General features: G+C 53.2%; 3 protein-coding genes across 5 annotated transcripts in view; 1 reads left to right on the top strand and 2 right to left on the bottom strand.

Annotated features, from left to right (window-relative positions):
- Positions 1–15909, top strand: part of AARS2 (alanyl-tRNA synthetase 2, mitochondrial) — a 54176-nt gene extending 38267 nt beyond the window's left edge. Inside the window, exon 23 of the transcript XR_002099330.1 lies at positions 15898–15909. The gene's annotated coding sequence lies outside the window, so the exon portion shown is untranslated. The remainder of the gene's footprint in view (positions 1–15897) is intronic.
- On the bottom strand, positions 329–11190 carry LOC109304280. Of its 3 annotated transcripts, XM_019526767.1 has the most exons (9): positions 11046–11190; positions 9895–10052; positions 9500–9657; positions 8163–8331; positions 7474–7554; positions 5869–6778; positions 4767–4962; positions 2528–2694; positions 329–2001 (listed from the first exon to the last, which is right to left on the bottom strand). In XM_019526767.1, the coding sequence occupies exons 1-9, from the start codon at positions 11079–11081 to the stop codon at positions 1885–1887; spliced, it is 1992 nt and encodes a 663-aa protein (XP_019382312.1). In that variant the 5' UTR covers positions 11082–11190; the 3' UTR covers positions 329–1884. The 3 variants fall into 3 exon arrangements, with proteins under 3 accessions (XP_019382312.1, XP_019382311.1, XP_019382310.1); XM_019526766.1 differs by having other exon boundaries at positions 1914–2694; XM_019526765.1 differs by lacking the exons at positions 329–2001; positions 2528–2694 and having other exon boundaries at positions 3201–4962.
- A 628-nt stretch (positions 15910–16537) lies between the features above and the next one.
- LOC109304281 overlaps positions 16538–20022 on the bottom strand; it is a 12535-nt gene continuing 9050 nt past the window's right edge. The window contains exons 4-6 of the mRNA XM_019526768.1: positions 19310–19513; positions 18327–18438; positions 16538–16805 (exon numbers count right to left, since the gene is read on the bottom strand). Coding sequence (XP_019382313.1) covers positions 16538–16805; positions 18327–18438; positions 19310–19513 — 584 coding nt within the window. The remainder of the gene's footprint in view (positions 16806–18326; positions 18439–19309; positions 19514–20022) is intronic.

Genomic DNA, 20022 nt, shown 5'->3' on the forward strand with positions numbered 1-20022 from the left:
CTGGAGGTTAAGAGAGCGCTAATAGCATTTGTCCGTACTCCCAAGTCATCCATACAGGCACTTGAAACCTTTCCATGACCTGTGTTGCATTAGCATCTAGAGCCACTGACCCTGGCTCTGCCATTTGCTGTTGGATCTACAGTGGAGATAGAGCCCCTCCAAGGCACTTGACAGATCACAGCTTATGCCACTAAGCCGGCAACATTTGCACTGCTAAGCAGTAATGGGAGTCCACTCCCTGTCCAGTTACTCTTGGCTTCTAGGGCCTAAAAAAGGGGTGGCCAACCTGCAGTATGAGTGCCACAAGTGGCACAAGCAGCCTCTATATGGAGCACACAATAAATTGGGCAGGGAAGCAGGGCAGCTGATCAGTCAGGGAGCACAGGGATGGAAGCAGAAAGCAGCACAGATTGGGCAGAGGACTGGCACTCTCAGAGGCTACAAGGGCTGTTTTTTGGCACATCTGCTAAAAAAAAAAAAAAGGGTGGCCCCCTCACTGGTTTTGGAGCTACCATGGCAGAAGAGACTGAGGTTGGAGATGTCTGGACTTCTGGGGAATTTTCCTATGCACAAGGAGGAAGGTGACTGAGCCATGAAGTCAGGGAACACTGGCAGAGCAAAGGGAGCAATCAGCATTGCGGTGAGCAAGCAGAGCAGCTGCGGGCAAAGCTGGGAGTAGTCACAAAAGGAAGTAGCTTGTGTTTAGTGCTGTGGATGCAGAGTGATGCTGTCAGTGAGGAACCAGGACAATAATCTGAGCAGCATTGCAAATGAATTTGGGAGGGGCAGGAGTTGAGTAGCTGTGACCAGACAGGAAGAGGTTGCAAGAGAGGGCAAGCAGGAGGCAATAGGGGCAAGGGCCTGGTGTCCAGGTCAGAGCTGAGCACAACACATGTGGGAGCCATCTTCCCTACCAGAGTGCCATGCACAGCTGGCCTGGTGCTAGAAGCAGCCTTACACCTTCCTCCTGTGTTGGCTGTCACTCCAGTATGTGTATCAGCTCCTATTTCCCTGTTACCAAGGGATGGCAGGGTCTCACATGCCACATCCTCAGCTCTGACCATTCTTAATATGGATACAGGCTAGTGCCATAGGACGGGAGTAAAACAATTTATTGTGTGCTCCCCCCATCCTGTTATTGGTGGCACTGCCGTGGCCTCCCTCCCCTCTGTACAGCAACAGCCTGCTGTGGCAGTGACCTGCTACACCATGTGTGCTGTGACAGTTGCTCCTTCTGAACAGGAGGGAAAACCCCTTGACCTGCTCAGCTTCTCCCATTTTAGAGGAGTGGTGGGATAGCAGCAAAGGCTCAGTTAAGCTTGGTGGCAGGGGGTGTTGCTGTTTCAAAGCCAGGCTGGCAATGTCACATCAGCTGTAACAAGCTGGCATGAAAACTCCTTGGGAGCCTTAAGGCTTAATGTCACTTCAGACACCTGCCTTGACCTCATCTTCCAGCTGCTGAACAAGAACTGTCTCTGGCAGGGGCAGGTCCCCATTCACTGGCCAGTGAGGCATGGCTAATCTGAGCAGAGGTAGAAGGGCTATGGAGAGAGTAGGCTCTGTTTTCAGTGCCCTGTCATGCTCCCTGCACCCTACAGCACTGACTCACTTCCCGCCTCTGCATCAGGAGTACAGGCAGCATCTGCCTGAGCTCAGCAAGAGTTTTCATGCAGCTGAGGTAGATGAACCAGCCTTACCAAACGAGGGCGGGCTGCCCCGACACCCCTTCCTGCTGGCATCCATTGCCCTAGGACTGTAACTTCCAGCATGGGACAAAAGTCTTGCTCTACTTGAGATCCAACAGAGCAGGGGCACTGCTGGGTGTTTCTAGCCTAGTTGGCCTGCTCTGGCTGCTTCTCTTCATGGCAGTGTTGTCCATCCAGATCAGATAGGTGCGGGTATTTTGGGAATGGGAGGAAGCTGAAATCTTGATGACCTCTTGCCATGTCTGAGCCCAGAGGTATTTGTGCTGATGCTGGCTGTACTTTCTCTGCTGGAGGCCTGAATAGAAGGAGTAGTAAAACATAAGAGTTGGATGCCATAGGAACTTGAAAAGCTTAGAGACAAGCTTGAAGGCTGGGAAGTGGGAGGGAACGGGTCTATACAGATCATTCCTGCCCTAGACCGCAGCATGTTAACAGTTGCCATGTTCCTGCCCAGCAGTGGCTGCACTGGATTGTGGCTGTGAAGGATGTTACAATGGAGGAAGCTGGCTTCAGTTGTCCAGTGGCTTGTTCTGGAGCATGTTGCTATATTAGTAGATGTTGCAGATGACGTCTCCTCTCCATATTGGAGTGTGGGTGTGAGGAGCAGGCTGGGTGCTACCAGCAGGAGCTTAAGGCAAAGCTGCTTCTGCTTTACATAGCAAGGATGAGGAGGCTTATCCCTATCAGCCAGAGCAGGAAGAAATTAAAGCCCCCCTCCATCCTCCCTCCCGCCAGCCCCACTGCCTAATTTTGTTGGGTCCTTTGGGGGCCTCCCCTACCTCCTCCCCTTTAGCTGGGTGCATGTGTATCTGCACACTGACCTTCAGGGCAATGCCCCTGCTGACTGAGAAGGTGTAGGTAACATTGTCCTGCTGCTCATTTCCCTGCTCAGGCTGCTGCAACGGAGGCAACTGGAGCATTGGTCGCAGGCCCTGGGGCTTCTCAAACCAGGCACATCTCTGCTTCAGCAGCTGCTGAGCTCTCAGCACTTCAGGGGAAGAAGGTTTCAGTGAGAAAGCAATGAAGGGCTGGCCTCAACCTCTCACCCCTGCACACCCACCACATAGCTGCTCCAAAGGACAGCCATCCACACCCCCTATGCCACCGGGGCCTGGGCAACATCCCTTCCCACACCTTGCCACACACGCGCACCTAAGCTAAAGACAAGCTCATGTCGGTATTTAGATGAGGAAAACTCAGTTCAGCAGGGACTGCTCTTCCCTGAGGGCTGGCATGATCCCAGAGCCCCAGCTTGGTGCTGAGGGGAACTACATCTGTCACAGATGGGAGGCAAAGGTGTAGATTTCTTGTCCTCAAGAGAACCCTTGACACTTCTCCCACAACTGTGGCTGAGCCCCTGCTCAGGTAACAGATGCCTCCCCTCCCCAGTCTTGCAGTTCAGCTGGGTGCATGATGCTTCATGCCCTGTTGAACCCCATGCAGTACCTGGTGCAGTGATGGTTGTGTCCTACCCCATGCTTTTTTTTTTTTTGCGGAGGAAAAAGCACTCTAACACAAACAGTGGACCTCAGGCTGAGGCCTTGGAGGGACTGTGGTTCTCAGCCCCTGACTGGTATGCCTTTTCTGCACAAAGCTTTGGAATGGCAGCTCAGTGCCTGGAGCAGCTGGCTGATCTGGAGGGGAGAAATCCTTCATGTGTTCAGTCAGCCCTGCAGGTGTCTGCTGGCTTGGGCAGAGCAGGCACTTTAGCCTGCAGAGACAGGAGCTAGTGGTGACAGCATGGGGGTAGGAGGGTTGGAAGCTTTGTGGCTCCACAAGTCCATTGGTCATGTCATCAGGAGCACACCCCTTCTGCAGTCACTGTGGGCAATCACCTTAGGGCACCAGTTGTCCACACTAAGGAGCTGCAAATCTGGCTGCCCTTCCCTGGGGTGGGAGCTGCAACCTACTTAGGAGTTAGACTAGGCAGAAGATACTGGTGTACATGCCCTGAGCCCCACAGAGTGATGACTGTCTCAGGCAAGATCTGGCTACCCAGTGAGACAGTGGTTCTCAACCTTTTTGGATTCAACGCACCTCTCCATAACATTTGTGAATTGAGTGGCACCCATTTTCAAAACTATTGTATATGTTACAGAAGGGCCAGAAAGTGGAGATAGGGGATTATCCAGGCTGGAACTAGCCTGAGCCTGCACTTATTTCCTTAGCTTATCTGCTCATCTCCTCAAACCTTTTAACACTCTTCAAAGGATCTCACGGTCCCATCTCCCTGGTTGAGCATCACTGTTGTAGGAGGTGACCTTATCCCCACAACCACTAAGGGGGCCTGGTCAGTGTTACCACAAGAGGGGGAGCCTGTCCTGAAGTCAGCTTTGGACATGCCAAGGTGCTGACAAAAGAGAGGGAACTTGGGGAAGCTGCTGGAGACACCAAGGGAAAGGCAGGGAGAGCAGGAGGTGGGCAGCTTTGTTGAGTGGTGACTGAATGGAGCACAAGGCAGGAAAGGGCCTCCCAGGCCATCAAGTCCAGGCCCCTGCATTCATCAGCGGCCGCTTGTCCAAAAGGATCCATGCATTCATCTGTTCTGGCCTTTCAGACACAGAGCCAGGAAACATCCCATGGGAGAATGCCCTTAAAGGGGCCACAAGCAAAGCGCAAGAGGAACCAGAGAGATAATGTGAAATATTAACTAAGGATTCATCTATTGCGAGCGTCAGGGGCTGCCTAGCAAGGAGGCATGGGATGGAGTAAAGCCAAGTACCCTTCAGACAGCACCAGCAGCTGTGAAAATCTTTCTGCCAGAGTTGTGTCCTGAGCTCTGGCCCAGTCTCCCTGCCAGAGGCCTCCTGTTAGCCATCTCTGCATATGTTTTTAATTTAGCATGGGAATTATGCAGGCAAGCAAACTTTCCATATGCCTCTCCTATCTTCCCTTCCTTAAAACACAGCCAGGCCACTTTCCTGCTGCAACAGAGATCTTCCTTGCCCTGGGTTTTGGGAGGGATGGACCTGCACTGTCTCCATTTCCCTGATTTCCTCAGGGGATGCCTGGGAGGGGAAGAGATCTTATGGCAGGCCAGAAACTCTATGAGGGCCCTACCTGGAGCTCTCTGGGCACTTGTAGGAGACCGCTGCAGCCAGGCCTTCTGGAAACAAGCCCAGTAGGGCAGGAGGCTGCTCAACACAGAGTCCCTCAGCTCATCGAACAGGTTCGGAGGTGGTAACGGAGCATCCTTCTGGAGGGCCTGCTCAGCTGCCTGCACAGCCCTCCCCAGCTTCTCTGCATCCACTGCCACCTGAAGAACAACCCACAAACAAGCCTGGTATCTGGGAAGCATGCATCCAGGTGCAGAAGCTTTCTTCTCCCCCTCAGCAGTAGAAGGCCCCAAGGGACCAGGTGGGTGATAGACATCCTAGCTGCTCCCAGGCTGCTTTGACAGAAACAGACACTATGATTTTTCCACTTACAGTGTTACAACTGCAGTTGCTACTGTGCAGGACATTGCTCCAGGGGGAGCAAGATGAGCTTGAAAGGGGATGGGGTTTAGTCTGAGCTGGGGGTAGGGTACCTTGGGTGAGAGGGTGGGCCTGTTACCTGAATCTCATCCTAATCCTCACTATAGCATTAGCTATGAACAATGAGGCCCAGTTTTTCCAGTGTGATCAAGGGTAGACCTGCAGAAGGCCTTTCACTTGCACACCAGTCCATTCCCGGGACTTGGGGACTGCACAACAGAGCACATGGCATTCTTCAAAGTTCTTCTCAACTTCCGGGCCTGATGGACCACTGCCGGTTCTCAGTGTTTCCCATAGACTACCCTGCCTTCCCACCCAGGAGATGGGGCTTCCTGCTTCATGAATCCTACCCCCTCCAACTAGGAAAGGGGCTCACTCTCAAAACATCCCCTACACATCCTACCTAGGAGAAGGGGCTTCACCTCCCCCTCACATCCTGGGGCACGCACCTGCCCAACAGCAGTGAAGTGTGTGTGGGGGTGCCCTGTACCCAAGATGTAATCACCTACCAGGGCCCTGCTCTGATCCACAAACCTCTTTCCATAACCGCAGTCTGGAAGCTGGTGCTTCTGGCTCAACTCCATCTTCTCCTCCCTCCCTCCCTTGCTTTCTCTGTCCCCAGGTAGCAGCCTGTCTGGCTGTCTCCTTGCCCCATCCCTGCCTCTTGTTCCAAGCCTGGGAACTACCTGCAGCCTGGGCTCCAGCTGGGAGAGGAGGAAGCCATCACGGATCACCTGCACCTTCTTCCTGAGCAGGGCCCCGTCCGGCGTGCCATGATGGGCGTTCTTGAACTTCTGTACCTCCAGCTGGAAGCACAGACTGGTCTCCAGCACGGGGGGGCCATGGACCTGCAGGTACTGGAGGAAGTGCAGCATCTCCAGGCTGGGCCAGCCCTCGGCAGCAGCCCGGAGGGACTGGCAGAAGGAGACTTTGTCCTCCTGGCTAGGCCGGGCTGTGGCTGCAGACCCCGCCTTGGCCTTCCTGTTCTTTAGGTGCTTGAGGGCCACCTTGGCAGCCAGCGAGTGCAGGAGTGGCTCCAGCATGGCCCAGCCCTCCTCCTGCAGATGGGTGTGCTGCACTCCGTGCCTGCTCAGGCCCTCACTCACCTCAGCCCAGAAGCCGTCAAAGCTCTGAGCAACATATGAATATAGAGCTGCCTGCATTTCTTCCAGGCTCAAGTCGCTCACTCCACCCTGGGCCACCTCCACCCTCAGTCTCTTCCTCAGCTTTCGAGGGAGCTGAGGGTTGGCTGACTCAGACCCTTGCTGGTCCCAGAGGTCCAGGAGTTTCAGGGTGCTGCCCAGCCGCTGCCTGTCCCCTGGGGCCTCCCAGCAGCACTCCAGCTTCTGCAGCAGTCCCAGTGCCCTTTGCAAGCCAGCATCCTGCATTTCCTGAGCCGCTTTCCTATAAACTTTAAAAACCACCTTGTTGCTGAGCAGGTCCAGGGATGGCTGGGATGTCACTGACACCCTGCCAGCTGGGGTGTCCTCCTTGGCCAGGCCTGAGCCCAGTGGATTAGATGCTGTTTTCTTCTGCTTCTGCTGTTCTCTTCCTTCCTGGGCATGGGATCTGGCATTGTTCCTCCTCTTCCTGGCCCTGCAAGGAGTTAAAAGGGTTGTCAGCATAGCCATAGCTGAGCTTGCATTTATTTCTCTCAAGTCCTTTCTTGGCACTTAGCGGTTGCTGGGATCTCGGAGGTGGTGTTTTTTCAGGGCCTGACAACATGTGGTCACAGAAGACCGCATCAGACAGAGGTACTGCAGTGGTACTACCAGTATCCCAGCCTCGGAAAATGTATGCTGGCTTCCACGTTTCCTGCTGTGGTGAGTCTGTTTGTTCATATCCTGTGCAGTGTTTGGGTGTGTCAGCAGCTGCCATCCTCCACCCCAGAGGCATGCACATTTCAGCAGCGGGTAAAATGATTCTCAACATGAGAGCTGTTTGTGATGCACCTCAGGTCCTTTTGCAAACAAGAGGTGAGAGCTAAATATAAACTTGTTCCCAAAATAGCAGCCTGCACTCCCATGTGCATCAGGGCACTACAGTGCAAGTGTCACCCAGGGCACACATTCCCGATTAGATGCATGGACCTGGAGGCTGCATGCGTGAAACAGGGATAGTGGGAAGCCAGGACTTGGTCAAAGGGGCTGGAGTTTTAGCTGTGAAAGCAACTTGTTAGCTCAAACTCACGTCCATAACTACAAATGGTCCCTGTTGGGGTGGTTACAAACTAATGATAGCTAACCTTTATGCCAAATATCTGTTGGCCCAAGGGGCACACAAGGAAGTACCTGTTTCTCCTTTCTTGCTTGTTTCTACTCTCTTTGCTCCTAATATCCTGGGCTTCAAAGAAAGAGGCTGGCACACAATACCTGTGAGAAGGACAGTGGAATGGGGTGAGCGAGCCAAGGAGAGACACACAGTGGCTGAGAACCAGGCTTCAAAAAGATTTTTGCCAGGACGACTGGCTAATTGGAAAGAATTATCTATCTCTGTCTGCACAGACAGTCTGGAGCCAGCTGAGTTATCCAGGACGATCAGTCATTTAGAAGCTCACTCCTAGCAGAAGCACTGGTTCCCAAGGAATTAGCTGCTCCATTCCCTGCCTTCTCCAGCACGGGAACAGGCAACAGGGCGAGGGCACTGGCTGGAAGGGGAGGGGAGCTCCCAGCTACTCCAGTCCTGGCAGGAAGTGTGCAAAAGGGAAGGGTCTGAGCACTGGCTTTGAGAGGGGCGGGGGACAGAGGCAAGAGCTCCTGGCTGCTCCAGTCTTGGACTCTTCCTACATGAAGGGAGATGGTGCCAAAGGATTCACTGTGTGGTTCTGGAGCCAACAACATAGGGCACAAGAAGCAAGAGTGATTCAGATAAGTGTTAAGGGCCTTTGCTGAGTGTACAGAGGGAGAATAATCCAGGAATTGAATGTCTCTGCAAGCTTTGGGAACCTGAGAAATGGGTGTCAAGGATTCTGGGAACTCACTTCAGGAAGGTGGCAATTTCATAGCGGAAGTAGCGGAGCCAGGACCCACAGAGGACAGCAAGCACATGCTGAGCCACGGGCTCAAAGGCCATGGGCTCCAGGCCTCCATCACTGGTGCTGAGCAGATCCTGAAGGTGCTGGACATAAAGCGGCATATCATAGGCCAGCCCTGTGGGAAGGTGAGAAGTAGAGGAGAGGGCTGACCTAGGACTCTTTCCTAGAGCAAGTTTGACACAGCGAACTGTGGGACTTCGAATGGGAAGGTACAGGCACTCATCAACACTTACCTTCTTGTAGTCCAGCCTAGAAGCCTGTGCACTGGTTCTCTAAACCAGTGGTTCTCAACCTTTTTTGTACCAGGACCCATTTGTAAACACTGATGGCCATTCTCGACCCAGTGTCCCTCACTCCCTATCCACTGCTCCCCACCCCTGGCCTCCCAGTGCGTGGGGAAGGGCATGGGTGACTGGTGCCTCCTGAGTCTGGGGGGGCACCAAATCACCAACAGTGTGGGAGGTCCCCCCATGGCTGATCGCCGACTGGGTGGGGGGTCTCCTTGCAGTCAATCGGCAAGCTTGGAAATACCCAAACTAGAAGGGCACTTCCAGTGTTGCAGCTGGCGCTTCCAGGGGTTGCACGGCCAATCTCAGGGAGTACATATGCACCCCCTATACATCGCCAATGAGGCGGGGGGCCCCAAGCAGCCCCTTGCAGGCTGGAACACTGGCAGCCTGCAAGGAAAAAGCCGCGGTTTCCCACATCTTTCTCCTTTAAAGAAGAATCCATTTTTAAAGTTTGATCCATTTTTTAAATTTGCTCATGACCCTTTCATATATTCTTGTGGCCCACTTTTGAGTCGTGACTCATGGGTAGAGAAACACTGCTCTAGGCCACTCAGAGGAAATCCCCACAGGTCTACTGGTCTACTTCAGCAGGAATCCAGATAACTGAACCACAACACCAGACAGCCACTTCCATGTTGCATCCATATGCTTGAGATGAGTTATCAGGACTCCATTCGAAGCCAAGCAAGGGAAGCAGCTTGCTGTACTATTGCTTTGGTTCTAGACCTTCTGATATCAGGACTATGACAATGGGTTATTGAACTGAGGGCATCTTGCTTTCATGCCTCAAATCCATTTGGGTTGCTGCAGGCTCAGTCTTAAACTGTCCCAGCTTCCTTAAAGTTTCCTAGCATCAACCATCACCTTGCTGGTACATGACTGAGCCCAGTGTTTAAGTGGACTCCACTCATACCCCAACCCAGACATACTCAGTGAAGTGGGCTTAGCACTTGAATGCGCACTTGGTGGTAGAGGCAGTATCTGGGCACTCACCAACATCACATCCCGCGTCATGGGCCAGGTACGTGTGAAAGATGTGCCAGGCTGCACGGTGGACCTGGAGCCGATCTGCCTGCCTCTCCCAAGAGGCCTTGTGCTCCTCCAGTGCCTGCCACAGCAACAGGCTGTGCACCTCTTGAGCATCCTCATACCTGGAGGACAAGTGTGGAAGGAATATGAATGGTGTCTTGGACACCTCTTCTCCTGAGCAGCTGGTGGTGGCAGCGCACAACTTGCTTGTATAGGACAGAAAATGCCACATCTTGACATTTTCCTCAGTCACAGCCAGCACAGCAACAAATTTTAGGTGTGCAGGAATATGTCAGCTCATTTTCCTAGGTTTAGCTACAAGTCTGTGCCTTGGAAAGATACAGGAGCCCAGGACTCACCTGATCAGGTAGTGGAGAAAGCCTCCCACACCCCTGAGATCACATCTGAGTGCTTGGAGGAGGCGGGAGGCCAGTGGTGTCATAGTAAGAGGCCACATGAGGCCTGGTGGCTGAGCTGACTCAATCCTGCCATGCCTGGTCCCTGCGGAGTGCAGAACCTGCAGTGGGCATACAGCACAGGAGGGCTTCTCAGTCCTAGCAGTTCTGTGGGTGCAATTGCTCACAACAGGCCAGAAAGAGCTGCCTGAGGCCAGGGCCAAAGGAACCACAGTTAGCCTTAGTGGGAGGAGAGGAACTACTCCAAATGACTCCCTGGGGCATGTCATTGCCAGGGTCCCAGATGGCAGGCAGCTGCCGTTCACAGTGTGGAAGCCCCCTCAAATGCAAGTGGGAGATCACTGGGGAGGAGCAGAACAGGCCCAGCCTCTTCACAGCCCTTCTCACCAATGTTCCAGTCACACCCCCATCTACAAGCACTGCGCTGGACCCTCTGCAAGTGGTCAGCTAGGCATGGGTCGTGACCCAAAAGTGGGTTGCAAGAATATATGAAAGGGTTGTGAACAAACTTTAAAAATGGATTCTCCTTTAAAGGAGAAGATGTGAGAAACTGCAGTTTTCCCCTTGCACGAGACGGCTTGGGGCTCCTCATGCCCCACACACCCATCCCTTGCCCCACATACTGGGGGTGCGGGGCAACAGGTCAGGAGTGAGAGGCACTGGGTTGGGGCTGGCCAATGTTTACAAATGGGTCCTGGTCCAAAAAAGGTTGAGAACCACTGAGCTAGAGCACAGGGGCCCAGTGTAATCCACTGTATTGCTGAAGCTAGAGTCAGAGTAGACCTTACAGCAGCTTAATGTCAAAAGAACCTGGACTCCCGGCTCCTCCAACTCCACTGGAGATGTTTCCAGACCATTTACCACTCTAGGCAGGTCCCTGCCACTGGTTGCAACATCAGCTAGGGGGTAGCCACTTGTTTCATATTCCACAAAGCAAGTGTGGACCTACATGCTCATACTGGGTGTCAGAGTGGCATACTCAGGACATTAACCAGCTACAGGATTGGACTACAGTAGATGGTGGACACACTGCCAGTGTGAGAGACCCATATTGAACCCCTCCACCCCCGACAACCACAGGGAACAGTACATACACTGAGCCAGTCTCTGCTTCTGCTCACGCGACTCATGCATCGGTCCCCCACTACAGGAAGCGCTGCATACACCTTAACCGAAGGCAGGTGGTCAGCGTGCAGGAGTGACCTAGCCTTGGCCTGGGAGCCCAAGTTTGATGCAAGCCTACCATGAATGCCAAAAAAAAGAAAAGGTAGCACTTTGCTTTCCAAGCATTTTCTTTTCATTTAAGAGGATGGAAGCCAGGTCAGAGCAAGGCGGCTGGACTTGATTGTCCTGCCAGCGAGTCGGCAGCAGAACAAGGAATAGAGCCCAAACCCCAGTAGGATACTATGCCTCATCTATCACTAGATCCCACTCCCTCCTAGAGCCAGGAAGAGAACCCAGGAGTCCTGGTTCTCAGCCTCTGCTTTAACCACTGGATCCTATTCTCTCCAACCTATTAAAGGCCTCTGCAGTTGAGGAGGCAGAAGGGACGTGGAGCTAGGGAAGAGCTCTGACCAACAGCCCAGTGTTCATGAGGCTTTTCTAACACAGCAGAAGGCCCTCCCCCCAGACCCACAGAGTCATAGGATCATAGAAAAGCAGGGCTAGAAGCAGGGTCATCTAGTCCAGCCCCTGCTCAAGGCAGGATCATTCCTATCCAAGCCATTCCATAGCCAGAGAACTACAAACACTTCCCTCCCCCTCCATAGCCCCCGTATTTCCTAGGTGGTCCCAAAGGGCACATACCCAAGGTGCTTGGCTCTCTCATGGTGGATGAGAAACCTAGGAACCCAGTAGGAACGTAAGCGTCTCAGAGCATCATATTGGCTCCTGCTGATTGTGGCTGAAGTATGCCCTGCGCTGTGCTGAGCCTCACAGATCTGCTCCTGCCAGGAAGGAGAGGGGAGAAAGGAGTGGGCCAGCCATCCCACCAATGGACCCTACAAACCACACTGCGCTGTGGGGGGAGGGGGTCAGAGCCTCTTGCAGACCCCAGTTCTAGAGGGGTGAAGTGCTTCCTTCCAACCTCTCCCTAGGCTTGATTACATCTCTGTCCCTTCCCACACTGTGGCTGTCAGCTCTGTGCTTCTGTGACACTGAGGGTCAGAAGCCAGTGTCTGACTAACCAGGGATCCCAAGCTGGATCCAAGAGAAAGAGGCAGATTCACCCAGCTTCCCCCACATACACACCCCTTAACCTTTTGTGAGGCTTGTGGCTAATGCTATCTAGCAGCTTGGAGGAATCAGACTAGAAATCAGGATGTCAGGGGCTAGGGACTGATGACTGCACAGCCTCACTTGGCCTGAGCAAAAGAATTAACTTAATGAGCACAAACTTCCCTCTTGCACTTCCCTGCCTGCCTGCATAGCAAACATAGAGACATGCTCTACACCTGCGGCGGGACTCGGGCAGTGGGCAGCTGATTGGCATCATGACAGAGAGGTGTTCCAGGAGCAAGGAGCTTAAGGCACCAGCAGTGTCTCCTAAGTAACACTCAACCACTGCCCAGCCTGTGCTAGACAGGCTACGTAGGCAACCTCTGCCCAGAGGACACCTCCTCCGCTTCAGGAGTGAGCGGCATCGATAGGAGTGTGCGGTACATTACACAGGGGAGTTTACACATTCTCATCCATTTTAAAAGGTCACGCAAGGTGACCCTGTGTGAGTCCAACCTCATCCCCCCCTCCAACTTTCTATCCTTGATCTCCTCCTCTCCCTCGCACACTAACTCAGGGCCATCTCAGCCACAGGCACAAATTCAGCTACCGTCTCCATGGTGACAACTCAAAGGTCTACCTGTCTTCTTCAGACCTGTCTCCTTCCATCCAGCCTGTCTCTCTGACATCTCCTTGTGGATGTGTGACTGGCAGCTCAAACTCACCAAGGCTAGAGCAGAGCATTCTGTCTTCCCCAACCTGAATCCCTCTCTTCCATTCTTGAGCCCCGTGGATGACAGTACTATCCCAGCTTGAATTCAGCACTGCAGCTAGGTATCCCTTTACTTGGACCTCTCCCTAGGTCCTCATATCCAAGCCATGTCTAAATCTAACCAGTTCTTTCTGCATCACATCTTTTAAGATCTGCCCTTTCCTATCCCTTCACATGGCTCAAACTTTCATCCAGGCTCTCATCTCACATCCTGAATACTGCAACCTCCTCTTTTCTGCCTTTGACAAATGCAGTTTTGTCCTACTCATATCCACCGAGAACACAGCTGCAGAAACTAGGTTCCTAGTCCATTGTTTTGGCCACATTTTCCTTCTCTCCTTTATCAGACTTAAACCATTCATTTTCACTTTCGTGGCCCTTCATGGCCCATACCTACCAACTGTATCAGTGGTGTCCAAACTTTTAGCCCCACAGACTAGAAGAGAGGTTGGTCTTTGGACTGGATCCTGCATGGGGTTGATGCATGGGGTCAGTCTGCAGGTGTGCTCCAGCACACCAGCCTGACCCCACATGCCAGATCTAGCTACATGCTAACCCAGCCTCCCTTGCCTGGATCTGACCATAGAGTGACCATGCATGCCCAGTCAATCACATCGTAGTATGATCTAGCATGTTGGGCCACATTATCCAGGCCACAGGGCTCCCCACAGGTCTGGAAACTTGGCAGCAGGAGACCAGCAATTAACAATACCACAGCTCCCCTGCCACCAAATTTCTGGAGCCACTGATTTATGTCATATCTTCATCACTACTGGGATGTTGATTCCCAAATCTGACGGGTGGTGAAGACTAGCATGGTGGGTCAAAGTCAAGGCTAGATTTTCACACAGGCACCTTTGTGTTTTCTCCCAGGAAGCTCATTGCGCTTGGGAGGAGCTCTCCATAGACATTGACAAAATGGCCAAACCCTGCATAAAACTCCTTTTTGCCATGATGCCTTAGGAATGGCTACACATCTGGTGAGCTAAGACTGCTGCCTACCACACTGGTTGATGTGGTCTCATTGTCTCTCTGTGTTGCCCCGTCTGTCCATACCAGGAGCAGCCAAACTTCTTGCCCCTGCTAGCTGCAAATCTTGACATGGCCAAGAGCCACAGGACACAAATAATCCAAGATGTGCATGCTTTATAGTCAGCAACTTGCACACAGTGCCCCACTACTTCTCTTTCTTCAGGAGCTACATTCAAACTGCCTAGGAGTTACATGTTGCTCAATGGCTGCAATCTAGCCACCCCTGCTGTATACCTATCTGTTGTCTCTTGCCTAGTACCGGGACTAAAACTGTAAGTTCTCAGGGACAGGGACAGACTCTCTATTTTGTTTGTACAACACCTAGTGCTAGCAGGGTCTTGGTGCATGGCTAGGCCTCCTAGGCCTAGCCATGCACTAATACAAATAACTGGTAGGATTAATCAAGCAGGACACGTGCTGCCTCAAGGCCTGAGCCAGCCCCTACTAATAGCTAAGCAGAGACCTGGGAGGCCTCAGAGCCAGGCAGCATCAGGCCCCCAGCATCACTGAAAGCCAAAAATAGGAGCACTTTAATTAGCCTGAGCATTTCCTGGCAGGGGAGGCAATACTAGACACAGACACACATGCAGAGTGCTCCCCAGGGCTCTGCTTTCTCACCTCTGCCCACAGCTGCGATGTTCAGCTCAGACCTGCCAGAGCACAGACACACATCTGCTAAAGCTGCAAAGGGTGTGTGGGGGTGAGGGCTCCTCCCTAGCAGCCTTCCTTACCTGGGAAGCAGGAGGCAGGTCCAGTTTGTACTTGTCTCGAATACTCCTGCAAAGACAAGAAGGGGGCTTCAACTCCAGGAAAGGAGTATCCAAGGCCCATAGAGTGCTTTCAGGAAAGCCAGACCCACAGGGTCTAGAGGAGAAGACCGACCCAGAACATCTGTGATGGTGATCTGAGGTGGTGTCCTGTCCTGTGTGGGTCTCCCACGGGGCAAGTGTTGGGAAAGCTACAAAGCAACAGACCTCCAGTGCTGCCTTCCAAGCAGAACAGACCCCATCGGGGCTGCTCTTTCACTCCTCAACCCTTCCCCACCACCTCTCCCCCCAGTGGATCCTGAAATGTGCTAGATCTGGTTCCTGTGTGGGACAGGCTACTCTGTGTGATTATTCTGACAGGCGCTAGGGAAATGGGCACTGCTATGAGTGTCAGGCTGGGGGGTTCCCCTAGGGCCCTCCTTTGTGCACACGCATGCTCATTTACCACAGGAATTAGGGGTTCCTCACCCATGAGTCAGAGAGGGAACTCTCTAGTCTATGCCTATCTTCATGGCTGCTGAGTGGTCCCGTCCTCACCACCAGCAGTGTACCTGACATGCCAGGAGGTGGAGCAGACAGAGGTTTGGGGGCAATAAAAAGAGACAACCAGCTTGAGTGGTTTTGGTCATAGGTGCCAACTCAGTGGGTGCTCTGGGGCTCAAGAACCCACTGAAAAAAATAGGAGGTGCTTAGCACCCACAAGCCACACTGGGTGAACCAGGTTGAAGTAATGCACTGCCTCTTCTGGGCATGCATGGGGCTTGGCACAGAAATGCAAAAAAACCAAAAAACACCCACCACCAAAACCCAAAGTCAGCACCTATCATAGGTTTAGTAATGAAGCCGTGACCCCTCTTGTGTCCACAAGAGAACAGGCACCACCATGGATCCGTGCCTCCCAACACTTTTCTGTTCATCTAGGGTTTGAGTGCATCATTCCCCTGGTCACCCATCCCTACCATAAGAGGTCAGTGTAGAGGAGCTGGGCATCGCTGGCTTCCAAGCACTGGGCGCGCTCCTTGGCATGCTCACAGTCAATCCAGAAGTGGAGGAGGTGGATCCCCAGGGTGCCCTGGAGAAACTCCTGGAAGTTGTCCATGCCAGCTCTCTACAGCACAAGGAGGGTGAGGGCCCGCTGGAGCATGCAGAGCCACAAAGAGCAAGCTTTGCAGATGAGGAGAAAGCAAAGCTCCTGGGCTGCAGTCCAGCCCCATAGCAAAGAGCTAGGAGAGCCCACCTTCCCCTTCAGTGGGGTCTAATGCCTCCCTGAATTGCCCCACCAATCTATTAATGAGAACCACCCATGACACAGTCCCAGGCCTGACAATCTTGTCCTAAGTGCAGCAGTGGGGGGGCACTCCCACAGGACTGGCACCAAGCTACTGGTAGAAAGCTGTAGACAGCTCCTCAGAGCCACTGCCGCAAACTTATTCAGGCTCCACTGTCCTGGAGAAGCCAGGGACTAGATGGATGGACTGCCAGCTGCTCCCCCACCTCTGGAATAAAGCAGGGCTCCCCCTGGTTTCTGTGGCAGGGCTCCCTGTAAAGGGCTGGGAGGTCGCCACACAGTAATCAGCAATCTGCAGCAATCTGCTACCTCAGCTGTCCCCTCTGAGCCACAGTGACCCTGAGCCTTTCGGGCTGCCCCTAAGGAGCACTCATCTTCTAGGCACAGAGTAGGGGTAGCATTGCTCCAGGACCGGAACAGACTGATGAAGGCAAAGGTCAAGCAGTACCCCAGAGCCCCATATAAGTCCACAGGTCTGCACAGGTTGCCCACTGTAGGCTGAACAGGCTGTTAGCCTCCACCTGACAGACAGGCCAGCCCAGAGCAGGAGGGGGCACCACATGGTAGCTGGCAGAGACAACAGCATCTCCATCCACATGGCCCATGCGCAGGAGCTGGCATTCTTACCGTCCCCAAGATGTCCTCCTTCAGACACTGCAGAGCAGAGCCGCTGAAACTCCCAAGGAACCCAGGCTCCTCTCCTCCCTCAGAATCACTTGCCTCATCCAGATCAAATTGCAACACCTTCCTGGCATCTGAGAATGACTCCCCAGCCCACCTGTAGTAAAAAAGGGTCCAGGAACATCTCTGGCACATGGCATAGGCAACTCTCTGGAATGCAGGGGAAACGGGACTATCCAACCCTCCTTGCACCCCTCCCTGTACCCCCCTGACACTCCCCAGTGTTGGGCTAGTACATTGCCATTAGTTGTAGTTATCCTATATTTGCTTTCCACTGCACCCTGGTGAGTCCCCATGTCCTGTCAAAGGAGTCCTTTCCATGTTAGCTGGATAGTCAGCACTGGAATGAACAAGAGGGAATGGGAGTCCTCAGAGCAGCGGAGCCTATAGAGCGGAGGTGACTCCAAGTGTGGGAGGCTTTAGTTTTAGAATCTACCCCAGAAAGGGCAAGGGCACAGCTGGGCACACAGGCCACAGGACATCAGGGGCTCCTGCTTGCTATGCCATCGCAATTGTGATCATACAGCTGCCAGCAGCAGCTGCTTTTTATTACCCCACCATCCAAATCAGTGCCACTGGTGGTACCCCCATAGTTAGTTACAACACTGTCCACCACCATTTCTGGCAACAGGGACATCCACCAGCCCCTGCACACTCCAACGCAGCTGCTTATCCCAAGCACATCTCAGCACATACACCCCACAGACAGCACCCTGTGCATCCCAGTTAAGGCACTCCTCACCATACTACTCCCCTCAGCTTGCCCAGTACCTGCCCTTCCCGATACGCACACATATCCACAGATTTCTCCTAAGAGCTCGGGGTCTCAAACCTGGCCTCAGAGAAAATTGAACCCTGTGGGCCCCATCTCAGTGCTATTCCTGTGTGCCTCTTACTGGGAACCAGTGTGAGAGGAGGCCCCAGCAACCCTAGCAAACAACATGCGTATGTATTGACCCCATGCTCCAGGCAAAACATTAGAACGGGCTCCAGAGGAACAGGCCCCATGGAGGGTAAAGCAGGTCTACCAGTCAGCACCATGCTCCCAACAGGGTACCTAGGACTGGGCCCAGAGCAGGTGAGAAACCTGACCTTCAGCCCTTCCCCCTCCAGGCACACCTGGCACCTGGATGTTGTTGGACCAGATGCTGAGAGTGAGACAGAGGCCAGGAGAAATTTCCTCCCCCTTGCCACTGAATGTCTTCCTCAGGGTGTGGGTGGTGCCAGCCCAGCATTCATAGGCAGAAGGCGCCCCAAGGTGAGAACGCTGCTAAGAAGGCAGCACGTCTAGTGGTTAAAGCACAACCCAGAAGTGGGGCCTCTAGTCCAGGCTCTGGCAAAGGACATGCTGTTTGGCCTTGGTGGTGGGGGTGGATAGGGGAGGGGAGGCTTGATGGTGCCAAGTGATATGTGCCTCCAGGTGGAAAGGTGCTAGCTATATCACCCTCCACAGAGCCCTACTAAAGGTGGATGGAGCCATCAGTGACTATGAGGCTGGGCACACCAGCCCTTGATTCAGTCCCCTGCTCCAGCTGCTGCCCCTGGCTTTACCTGGGCACTCACTCAAGGCCTTCTCCTCCCCAGCACAGGAAGGTGCATTAACCCTTGATATTCTCACCTGTCCAGGTGGGACTTGGCGTGCTCTGCTCCAAGTGAGGAGCCAGATGCAGGTGTGCTCAGGCCAACAGGCAGTCCCTCTGGCTCACTGGTCCAATCATCCATGGCTCCTTCTGCAATCATGACACAAGGGCAGATTATAAATGAGTCCATCTGTCCAGACCCTGAGGCTGCTACCCTGCACCCCGCCTTCCTCCAAGCAGCCATGTGGGGTTGCACCAAAGCGCTCAGGTTGTCAGCTCCAGTCAAAGGCCCTCCCTATGGGCTTTGGGGGGTCTCACCTCCTGCTGTTGAATCTGTTAGGAAACCCAGAGCAATAAAATCTCCTCTAAGTCCTGAGGAGCAGAGCTGTTAATACCTCTGAAAATAAACTCTCCCTGCAGCATTTTGCTTCAGACCAAGCTGTTTAGAAAAAGACCGCTTTACCCACTGCAGAAATGCAGCAGCTCCCAGGACTGAGCACAGCAGCTCCTTACCAGTGGGAGAGAACTGTTACCTAGGACAGGAAGCGATGAAGTAGACTACTCCCAAGTGCAACTACAATGGGCATTTAAGAACTTCAGTTACTTGTACACTTTACTAAGAGGTTAGATTATGAATTTGTATGGGATGGTTTGGATAGGGCTGACCCTGCCTCAGGCAGGGGGTTGGACTAAATGACCTCTGGAGGTCCCTTCCAGCCCGACTTCTCTATGAGTCTATTGAACACAGCCAGTTAGCACCCTGACTCCTCACACAACTGTTCTGGGATCTTCGACAATGAGAAGCTACTGGGACCTGTTTTATATCTCCTCTAAAAGAAGGCACTGAAGGCAGACTCAGCCTCAGGCAGGCAATTGTAGATGCATCTATGAGCTAGGCAGCTTCCTACCTGTGAGTGAGCAGAGCAGGTGGCTCAGGACACACAGACCCAATGGGCAGAACAGAAGCCCCTCACATTGGGGGGAGAAGGTGGGGAAGGAAAGCTAAAAAGATAGAATGTACCTGGCAAAGGACGATCCCCTCCTGTCCCTCTCCAAGCTCCAACAGTCTCACCATTGGTTGCTTCCACGCTGGAGTCAGACAGGAGGCTGCTGACCTGTAGCCTGCTCAGCCCCTCTGTGCAGGGAAGTTGCCCCAAACCAAAGGCAGCTGAGAACTGCACGGAAATCTCCTCGGGATGCCAGTCAGCATTGTCAATGAGGCAGCCTGCAAGGGAGCAGAGAGACATAGCAGACAGCTGTCAAGGGAGTGTCCCAAGGCCACATGGCTGGTAAAGGGTGAGTCTAGGCAGCTGAGAAGCACCATGGAGCAGTCAGACCCTGAGATGCCTGGGGTCCTTTCCCAGCAAGAGCCTAAATGCCTTGGTGATGAGGATGGGATCTGCCCACAATGTGGAGGGCTCATTTTCCTCAATTCTCTCAGCTCTTACCCCAATACCTGCACGGTGTAGAAAGATTGCCTGCTTCATACAAAACATGTCCCCACAACCCCTTTTAGGGGGACACCATCTTAGGGAGAGAAGGAAGAATAGACAAGCTGAAAGAAATGTTGTCAGATGAGCTGAGCAATCCACGAGGCAGCAAAAACAGCAGAAGAGGAGGCACTTGCACCATAAGTGTGTAGGAGTTAGAGCGGAGGCCAGTGTTAGGAGAACAGAGGAAGTGGGGAGAGACAGGCAGGCAAGAAAGCAAGCTCTGTGAGATCACCTTCTGCAG

Source organism: Gavialis gangeticus, unplaced genomic scaffold (genome assembly GCF_001723915.1).
Source record: "Gavialis gangeticus isolate Ggan-Ray unplaced genomic scaffold, GavGan_comp1, whole genome shotgun sequence".
NCBI classification, from domain to species: domain Eukaryota; kingdom Metazoa; phylum Chordata; order Crocodylia; family Gavialidae; genus Gavialis; species Gavialis gangeticus.